General features: G+C 41.8%; 1 protein-coding gene across 2 annotated transcripts; it reads left to right on the top strand.

Annotated features, from left to right (window-relative positions):
- The first annotated feature begins 4792 nt into the window (after positions 1-4792).
- On the top strand, positions 4793-9853 carry sgms2b (sphingomyelin synthase 2b). Of its 2 annotated transcripts, XM_061960520.1 has the most exons (8): positions 4793-5296; positions 5730-5842; positions 5916-6558; positions 6626-6743; positions 8819-8876; positions 8962-9057; positions 9129-9295; positions 9369-9853. In XM_061960520.1, the coding sequence occupies exons 3-8, from the start codon at positions 6035-6037 to the stop codon at positions 9540-9542; spliced, it is 1137 nt and encodes a 378-aa protein (XP_061816504.1). In that variant the 5' UTR covers positions 4793-5296; positions 5730-5842; positions 5916-6034; the 3' UTR covers positions 9543-9853. The 2 variants fall into 2 exon arrangements, with proteins under 2 accessions (XP_061816504.1, XP_061816505.1); XM_061960521.1 differs by lacking the exon at positions 5730-5842.
- Positions 9854-10570: the final 717 nt, after the last annotated feature.

A 10570-nucleotide genomic window follows, 5' to 3' on the forward strand; every position in this document is an offset into this window, starting at 1 on the left:
CTTTACATGTTTGTGGTATTTCTTTTCCCAACTGTATTATGTTTGTCTTCATTACAACAGTTAATTGGTTATAATTCACATTTACATTGTGTCCATTTACTCTTACGCAGTACCCACTCTGAAAAATACGAACTATTCCACAAATCACATGGTTAACGGAAGGTTGCATCATCCAGATGCTTTGCCTTCCACAAAAGTAAGTTAATTATTTGCTCATTTTCAATGTATTTGTTTTTGTTGAATCACTGTAATGTGCGTGGTACAGATGTCTTCAATGTTTTCCAGGCCAAAACCCCCCAAAATGATGGAGAGAAGGGGAATATTTTAATAATCTTATATGAAATTAAGATTGTAATTTACATTAAACTATTCCTAAATGTACCTTGTTTTTGTGCAATACTAAAAATATTCAGAAAACAGTATTGTGTCGTTAATCACTAGCTGGCAACTGGCGCGTTAACCACAAACTGACAACTAGCATGCTAATCGATAGCTGTCAACTATACCATGCTAATCGCTAACTAGCAACTACAGCGCTAATCAGTGGCTGACAACTAGCACACTAATCGCTACTTGGCAACTACTGCGCCAATCACTAAGTCACATCCAGAGCACTAATTGCTAGCTGACAACTAATGCGCTGATCGCTAGCTGGCAAAATAAGTGTTAATTTCTAGCTGACAGTTAGTGTGCTATTTACTAGCTGGCAACTAGTGCATTAATTGCTAACAAACAACTAGTGTATTGATCGCTACATGGCAAGTAAAGCATTAATCGCAAGCTGGCAAATAGAGCGATAATCGCTAGTTGCCAACTAGCACACTAATCACTAGCTGGCAACTAAGACGTTCATCGTTATCTGACAACTAGCATGCTAATCTATAACTGACAATTAGTGCGCTCATCACTACTTGGCAACTAATATTCGCTACTTGGCAACTGCTGCGCCAATCACTATGGTGACAACTAGAGCGCTAATTGCTAGTTGACAACAAACAGCTGATCGCTAGCTGGCAACAAGAGTGTCAATCGCTAGCTGACAACTTGTGTGCTAATTGCTAGTGCACCAGTTTGTTAATTGCTAACAAACAAGTAGCGCGCTGATCGCTAGCTGGCAAGTAAAGCGTTAATTGCTAGCTGACAACTAGCACGCTGATTGCTAGTTGGCAATAATGCACTAATTGCTAGCTGACAACTGGTGTGCTAATTTATAGCTGAGAACTAACACGTTAATCTCTAACAAACAAATAGCGCACTGATCTCTAGCTGGCAAGTAAAGCATGAATCGTTCTACTGACAACTAGCGCGCTGATCGCTGGATGGCAACAAGAGTATCAATCGCTAGCTGACAACTAGTGTGCTAATTGCTAACGCCCCAGTTTGTTAATCGCTAACAAACAACTAGCACACTGATTGCTAGCTGGCAAGTAAAGCATTAATCGCTAGCTGACAACTAGCCCGCAGATCGCTAGTTGGCAACTATGCACTAATCGCTAGCTGGCGAGCACTAGAGCGCTAATTGCTAGCTGACAATTAGGACGCATCTGGCGGTAGCATTGTGCAGGCTGCAGGGTTACCTGCCGGGGCGACATTTAATCAAGTTTGGCTCCATTATCCCAGAACATCAGGAGGTACAAGGAGCATGTTAAGAACCGATTCGGCGGAATGGTCCACATATGGCCTGATACTGAAACTGTCCAGGTCCACACCACAGTGTGCAATAAATCCTGAATGACGACCTGTCATATCTCTTTCCCAGACACGAGCTTTTGAATAGGGATCTTGTTTTATAAATACCAACTGCCCTAGTTGTAGTTTCCAGTGGAACTAGAGTGAACAACTTTTATTTGCTGAAAGATTCATCAGCAGTGATACAGTCAATAGACTCATCAAACTAAATTGAAAACCACTTTTGCATCTGTTCATTCAAGCTAATTTATTGTATCCACAGACAGAACATGCACTTTCCTTGCCGCAGTAGTTGCAACAAGTTGTACATCGGCAATAGCAGACAAAATGTGTATCTTACTTTTGTGGTCCCTGAATAACGTTTCATCGTGGTCCTTGCTTCCTTTACGATTAGAAAACGGCTTTTGGAGTTCCGTTAACGCTACTTTCACACTGCAGGGTCAGATCTCCAATTCAGATTTTTCTGTTAAATCCAATCTTTTTATAAGGCCGATCACATTACAAAAAATCTTTTTGACGACGTTCTGGTCGGATGAATGCGATCTGAGCGCAGGAGCGTTAATATTGAGGACGCATCGCATATACTGTATATCCGAGTTATTCCCACATACAAATGAGGCTTGGGTTGGATACGAAAAGTTCAGAATTGCACTGTTCACACTGACATGAATAAATATGATACAGGTCACGTATGGGCAAAAAAATAGGAATTGAACTGCAGTGCGAACGAGGCCTATGAAACACTTTATATGATATGAGGCCCCTGTTGATGCATTGACCTTCTTCATTGGTTTTGACAACTACTTGGCAAACAACCATTTGATGTAACAATTCAAGGGAAGGGACACCTATAATTTGATTGTGTATTCATGTAAATTTTCAGTTATTAAATCTGCTCGAGTTTTCAAATTTATGTAGACTTAGGCAGCATTGCTATATTGGGTTTAAAAGAGTATAAATGTGACTAAAGCGTGTTATGTGTATGTGTCGGGAGGGCTCTCATAATGTTGAAAATGTATTTAGTATGTGGTAAACAGGTTTTTTTATGCTCGAGATTGGGATTGTTCCGATACCAATATTTTGGTAGCGGTATCAAAATGTATATTGATAATTTTTCATACTTTACCAATTAAAAGGGGACCACAAAAAATGTGTTAATTACTTAATTTTAACAGAAAATCTTACAATACATATAAACATATTTTCTTATTGCAGTTTTTATTTATTGTGGTCATGTCCAGACCCAATTAATGGTGATAAAGGGATTATTTAGTGTATTTACATATTTATTCTGGGCAGCATGGTGAAACAGGGGTTAGTGCATGTGCCTCACAACACAAAGGTCCTGGGTTCGATCCCCAGGCTCGGGGTCTTTCTATGTGGAGTTTGCATGTTCTCCCCGTGACAGCGTGGGTTCCCTCCGGGTACTCCTGCTTCCTCCTACCTCCAAAAACATGCACCTGGGGATAGGTTGATTGGCAACACTAAATTGGCCCTAGTGTGTGAATGTGAGTGTGAATGTTGTCTGTCTATCTGTGTTGGCCCTGTGATGAGGTGGCGACTTGTCCAGGGTGTACTTCGCCTTCTGCCCGAATGCAGCTCAGATAGGCTCCAGCTCCCCCCACGACCCCGAAAAAGGGACAAGCAGTAGAAAATGGATGAATGGATGGACATATTTATTCTGGATTTATTTGTTTGTGGGGTCTGAGGATGTCGTTGTGGCTTGTGCAGCCCTTTGAGACACTCGTGAATTAGGGCTATATAAATAAACTTTGATTGATTGATTGATTGATTGATTGGTTTTAATGTCCCCATATATTTTAACTTATCTATTTTCCATTTATTATTAACAATATTTATTACTTTTGTTGAATTATTTGGAATGTTATTTTTAAATGTATTTTCTTTAACACTGTACAGGCTATAGTGTCATTTTTTCAACTCCTATTTTATCGACATCGTCCTTTCTTTTCACACATAAGTGTAAAAAATGTAGATGAAAAAATGTAAGCAAAAGAAATATAACAATATGCAAAATAAATGGTGTGAGTTGATTAGTAATAAATATGGAGAAAGGGTAGAATTAAATGAGGTCTGCTTCTTCCTCCTCATTTTCAGTTTATGTTGAATTGAACGTAACCACGTGATGTTGATCAATTAAAAAAAGTGTTAAGCATTAGGGCTGTGAATCTTTGGGTGTCCTACGATTCGATTCAATATCGATTCTTGGGGTCACGATTCGATTATAAATCGATTTCTTCGATTCAACGTGATTCTCGATTCAAAAACGATATTTTTCCGATTCAAAACAATTCTCTATTCATTCAATACATAGGATTTCAGCAGGATTTACCCCAGTCTGCTGACATGCAAGCAGAGTAGTAGATTTTTGTAAAAAGCTTTTACAATTGTAAAGGACAATGTTTTATCAACTGATTGCAATAATGTAAATTTGTTTTAACTATTAAATGAACCAAAAATATTACTTATTTTATCTTTGTGAAAATATTGGACACAGTATGTTGTCAAGCTCATGAGATGGGATACAAGTGTAAGCCACTGTGACACTATGGTTCTTTTTATTTTTTATTTTTTTATAAATGTTTAATGATAATGTCAATGAGGGATTTTTAATGACTGCTATGTTGAAATTGTTACTAATATTGATACTGTTGTTGATAATATTAATTTTTGTTTCACTACTTTTGGATGGTTCTGTGTTGTGTTTGTGTCTCCTCTTAATTGCTCTGTTTATTGCTGTTCTGAGTGTTGCTGGGTCGGGTTTGGTTTTGGAATTGGATTGCATTGTTATGGTATTGCTTTGTATTATTTTGTTGGATTGATTAATTAAAAAATTAAAAAAATAAAAAAATAAATAAATACAAAAATATAAATAAAAAACGATTTTTGAAAAATGAGAATCGATACGAATCGTACAACGTGAGAATCGCGATTTGAATTCGAATCGATTTTTTCCCACACCCCTATTAAGCATGTCTAAAACAAAAACTCTAACATACTATTCCACAGTATGCAAAAGTTGACCACGTGATTAGACGTGTTTAAGCAAAGAGCTCTCTCTATCGGAAAGAATGAGAACTACAGCCAATATTACTGCAGACAGACACGTCCAAACGTTTCCGTGTTATATGGATTCTGGGCCGCATAGGGGACAAAAATCACATTGGGCCCCTAATGGGCAGCTGTTTCAGCAATTTTTGGGGGCCCTGAAATTGTACTAGATCCCCACTTCCATACGGTGCCCCTTCCGGTTATGTAATCATATAATAATATAATACCATGTATCTTACGGCAACAGTTAGTCGCCTGTTTCTTTTTATGGCATTTCGTCAGTAAACTACGGGGGGAAACAACGAATTTGGCCGTTCCCAGGTTAGTCACGGAGGCGTTACCGGAAGGGCCCATCATTGTGAGGTCGTTAGTTAGAACTGCGCGTTCACATCGAAACCACAGGAGCACGAGTGCGTCCACAGTCATTTACAAAGTTTCCTAACAGAGTCCACAAGAAGGTTCCAGGTTGGGAGAGTAGTTATTTGTACAGCTTCGTTTCTTTTTCACCTTGAACCGTCTTCAGTCCGTCCAACAGGTAAGTTTTTCACTTCCGGTCTGACTCGCGGTGAAAGACGCGAACCTGCTCTGGTCTTTTTCCTATTCTTTCTCTTTTAAACGCGTTTTCGAATGAAACACGCGCGTTTAAGTGTTTTACATTGCTATCCATACTGAGGTTCTTCTTTATAGATGAAACATTTTGTCATGAAAACAATGTTTGTCTTTTTCGGAAAAAGACAAACATTGTTTTCATGAAGTCGTGTGGCAAGACCCATGACGTCACGCCTGCTGTTGCTGAATTTGCCTAATTAGAATCTCCTGATGTTGATTTGAGCATGAGAGGCGTAAACGGGAAGTGACGCACGATTTTGTTAGTCCACTAGTTTGTATCAATGTAGCCCTTACCTCCTTATAAGCCTTCATCCCAAGTTTTTTAGACTTTTTACGGTGTGTATGTGTGTGTGCATAAGTGTATGCGCGGTGGAGAGGCTGCAGAGACATGAGACATTTAGCGGGATGGACGGAGCGTGGACTTTTTGGAGCCAAAGCCCATGATGGTGTCCAGAGGTCACATGTCAATTGAGTATGAAATCCCTTCCTGTTGGGCATCACTGTGGTTGCTGTGTTATTTGTAAACACCTTTTTTTGTCTTTCAGCTTTGTGCCTCACCTTCTTGAGTCCACTCCATCGAGCAGTCAGCTGGAAGCACATTGTCATTTGTGTTTGGACTCCAGAGCGAAAAAAAGAAGAAGTCCAATTACATCTAAAGAATTCCATGGCGGTTTTGGGTCTGATCCAGGATCATGATGACAACGATATCAGCCCCCAAGTGGAAGCCAATGTAACCCCGACGCCCCCCCCCATGCCTTCTCACCCCAATGGCGGCCCCGGTCGGCCCGTGGCCGCTGCCCCTGCTGACCCCACCGACAGCAGGAGCCAGACCAGCAGACTGACTGCTATTCTTCAGCAGAACCAGCTGGTCCAGAGTCTGAGCAATGGTCTGAGACGCCACTGTGACTATGTCAAGATCTCGGTCCCGGAGGAGCGTGCCGACCGCCTTCCCAAAGAGTGGTGGAAGACAGGAGTGGCCTTCCTCTACGCCATCTTCAACTTGGTCTTCACCACTGTGGTCATCACCATCGTGCACGAGAGGGTCCCCGACAAGTCGGTGAGCCCACCGCTTCCCGATAAGTTCTTTGACTACGTGGACCGCGTTCCTTGGGCCTTCACCGTCACCGAGGTCAACGGCCTGATACTGGTGGGACTGTGGATGATTCAGTGGCTCTTCCTCAAACACAAGTAAGAACCGCACTATGAGCGCCGGAGTGCCATGCCCGCTCACCGTAGCTCCGTCTTCCTCCCACAGATCCATCGTGGGCCGCCGCTGCTTCTTCCTCATCGGAACACTGTACATGTACCGCTGCATCACTATGTACATCACCACCCTGCCCGTGCCAGGCAAACACATGGTGTGTGCGCCCAAGGTGCGCACAGTCACACTCCAACACTCACTTAATACATAAATGTAAATATGCGTGTGTTTTTGTCCATATAAAGATATAGATGTATGTATATACATACAGTGGAACCCTGATTTACGAACACATCTATTTGCGCCTTTTTGGTTTACGAAAACATTTACATTGCGCCAAGTATGCCTCTGTGTGCAAACCATGTCTCAGCCTACAAATGCTTCATTAATTAATTCATTCATTCATTGCATGCCGCTTAAAGCCATCAGGGGCTTCTATTTTGATGACATCACTTCTTGCACACGTGGGCACGGCCATTTTGAAGAGGCGAGGTCCCCTACCTCGCATCCGGTTTATATCCCGTACACACAGACGCCGTTTCGAAGAGCTTCAACAGCGAGCGGCACTTCTGAAGTGTTTATTTCCACATTTGTTGTACTTTGCGCCATTCACAATTGTGTCAACCTGTCTTAAAGATCACTTTGTATGATCAGAAACTCAGTAAATGTGTCCAAACCCACAGAGTCTTGCTCTGTAGCCTCTGGTTGCTTGACAGCCGATTTAAACTAGCATTTTAGCTAGTTAGCCTGCGGCTTGTGGCACCTTTGGTTTGAGGATTTTATCAGAAGGTGGCTTTGTTCTGCAGCAAGTCTTTAATTGTGATGAGATAGAAAAATATGCCATAGCGGACCTTTGTTGCAGCGAAGGATAAGGCACGACCAGTACACATGCCAATGAAGGATTGCCTCATTGATAGTTTGTGCTAATGTTAGCAGAGACTATGTGAAGCCACAAGGTAGAATATTTTATTTATTTTTATTTTTTTAATTGTACAAACATTGTTAACATTTTGAACAACGAGATGTGTGTGCTTTTGACTTGTCAAGTGTTCTGTAAGGTTGTTGAGTCGTTTGGCTAAAAAGAGTGTGTGTGTGTGTGTGTGTGTGTGTGTGTGTGTGTGTGTGTGTGTGTGTGTGTGTGTGTGTGTGTGTGTGTGTGTGTGTGTGTGTGTGTGTTCATAGTGTGCAGGTTTTTTTTTCACTAAAATAGGGACTTTTGTCAAGGCTACTACCAATTATTCATGTTTACATTGATTCTTATGGGAAATTCTGTTTCACTATACAAACTTTTCCATGTTCCAGAACCAATTCAGTTCGTAAATCGCGGTTGCACTGTATTATGTGTGTTTTGGCAATGCAGCGCGTTTGACCCTGTCGGCGAATGCAATTTTGTCACTTGAATAGACGCTTCTCGCTCCTCCCACTACGAACGTTCTTGTGTCATGTGACATACTGCTCCAAAAAAGACTTTGAAGGCTGTGATTGATCAGCTTGTAGAACATTATTTCCTGTGAGCATATGACTTGTTAAGAGGGCATATAGCCCACATCTGCCAAAGCCTTCTCCGTTGAGTTCCATATTTGCAATTAAAATCAAGCATGATTAGTTCCATCTGCAATAACACCCTTCTCTCTCGCTTGCAATGAAGGGCGCTAACAAGGTCGACAAGAGTTGTGGATGCTCACAGTTGCTATAACGAAATCAACAACAAAAATACAGAAATCTAAAATAGCAGAAAATGTGAAGAGAAAAAACGCACAAGTTCTGCATGTGTGACGTCAGTTCAATGTACTGACAAATGATCTGAAAGACCTTTTTTAGAGGCAACTTGTGGTCGAGAGACATTCACTTCACAGGTGGCAGCTCTGATGACATTTCTGCAGTCAGCATGCCTATTACACACTCCCTCGACACTTGCAACATCTGTGGCATTGTGACGGCAGCCTAAGGCATACCTGTGCAATAATCATGCTGTCTCATCGGCATTTTTGTATGACTCACCTGTGAGGTGGATGGATTATCCTAACAAAGCGGAAGTGGTGACGAGCAGATTTAGACAGATTTGGCAACAGTATTTGAGAGAAATACCACTTTTTTGTACATAGAATAAGATGGAGATCTTTGTGCTCAGCTCATGAAAGATGGAAGTAAAAAGAAAGTTGTTTATATTTGTGTTGAGTATCTATGTGTGTGTGTGTGTCTCTGTTTATATGGATATGTATACATATGTGTGTGTGCATGTTACAGCTCTACGATGACTCAACAGGAAAAATTTGGAGGATACTGAGGCTCATCTCAGGAGGAGGTTGACTAGATTCTTTGTTTGCTCATGGCTGACCTTTTGCAAGTGGCATCTGTCCTAAAACCTATTTATTTGTGTGTGTGTGCAGGTTTGTCTCTGACGGGCTCCCACATGATGTGCGGTGACTTCATGTACAGCGGCCACACAGTCATGCTCACCTTGTCCTACCTCTTCATCAAAGAATGTGAGTAGCGCTCCCATTACATGCACGCCAAGACCTGTGGCAAGTATGTGATGTAACTTTGTCGTGCACAGACTCTCCTAGCTGGATGTGCTGGTACCATTGGATCTGCTGGCTGCTCAGTGCCTCGGGTGTCCTGTGCATCCTGGTGGGACACGAGCACTACAGCATCGACGTGCTGGTGGGCTACTTCGTTACCACCAGGGTGTTCTGGTGGTACCACACCATGGCCAACGCACATGTGAGACACACACACACACACACACACCTCAAATTACTCAAGTTGTCAAAAAAACGTTCACGCTTCCTATCAGGCTTTGCGTCGGGTTCCCAACAACTTCCTGTCGCGGACATGGTGGAACCCAGTCTTCAACTTCCTGGAGCGAAACGTGCAGACAACTGTTCCTGTCGTCTTCTCATGGCCACTGGCGTTGCCGTCTTCATGCAGACAGCGCTACAGGATTGTAGAAGGTGGGAGGGACGAGTGACAGAATTTTTTTTTTTCACCATTTCTTCTGCTCACTCTTTTCGGACCTATGCCAGTTTTGTTGATGTGCCACTGTTAGCCTGCTATGCTAACAGCAAAGTGATGTTGTCATTTGTGACACAGCTGCTAACCTGCTAGCATTGCACTGCTAACTCATATTTGATCATTGGTGTTGTAAATATAGTTTGTAATTATTCATTATTATTGTTATCCTTATTATTATTGACTTTGTTTATTCTGCTCTTCTGTATTGGACGCTGGAAACTGCTGCTAAGAGTTGGCCTAATAAAAGTGCTTATGTGCTTTTGTAAAGACTGACTTGTCTATTCCAACACCTTTAATTAAAGAGATGTTATTTTATAACTATAATAATTGCACCTATTTGACTTGTGTGGTACGAGGACAGTATGTCTGCTACCTTCTGCCCCTTTTCACTGAGCCGTACAAGACTAAGCACACATTATGGTACGAAAACAAGAAGGAGATGGTTGTGATTTGGATTATTTTGAACCAATGTGGTGGTGGTGGCAGCACTTTGACCAATGTCACATGTTCAACCTGGTCACTCCACAGACCAACTACAGCTAATATCTTTGAGAAACACTCCAACACAGTTGATAATGACTTCTGCATCTTCACACAGTCCTTTGAAATCTGAGACAAATCAGTGGCATCAGGACAGTGGAATACAATTAAAAAATGATTTGGTAATCTGAATGTGCGTTCAGTTCTGTGGTCCGGAACCATCAAATCAGGAAGTCTGGAATACAAGTTCAGGGCCACAGGAGACTTTTGGACTGGAACTCAGAAAGCTAGCTGGACCACAAGGTTTGGATGAAGGTGATGGCTGAGCTCTTGGATGAAAAGTCACTCGCCATGGTGATCCGAGATGTACGACCTTATTAAAAGACCCTTGCAAGGAATTCTGTGTGCTGATAAAGTCCTGATATCCTCGTTCTGAGAACTTTGTTTTTGGGAGATGTGCAATTTTTTCCCCCAAGATCGTGCCGCTGTAGTGGATGCTGGTTG

This window comes from Nerophis lumbriciformis, linkage group LG05, assembly GCF_033978685.3.
Source record: "Nerophis lumbriciformis linkage group LG05, RoL_Nlum_v2.1, whole genome shotgun sequence".
Taxonomy (NCBI): domain Eukaryota; kingdom Metazoa; phylum Chordata; class Actinopteri; order Syngnathiformes; family Syngnathidae; genus Nerophis; species Nerophis lumbriciformis.

Coding starts and splice junctions, on each gene's coding strand:
- sgms2b (XM_061960520.1), top strand. CDS start 6,035: ATGGCGGTTTTGGGTCTGATCCAGGATCATGATGACAACGATATCAGC. Junction 6,744..8,818: donor ACATGGTGTGTGCGCCCAAG/GTGCGCACAGTC, acceptor TGCATGTTACAG/CTCTACGATGACTCAACAGG. Junction 9,058..9,128: donor CTACCTCTTCATCAAAGAAT/GTGAGTAGCGCT, acceptor TGTCGTGCACAG/ACTCTCCTAGCTGGATGTGC.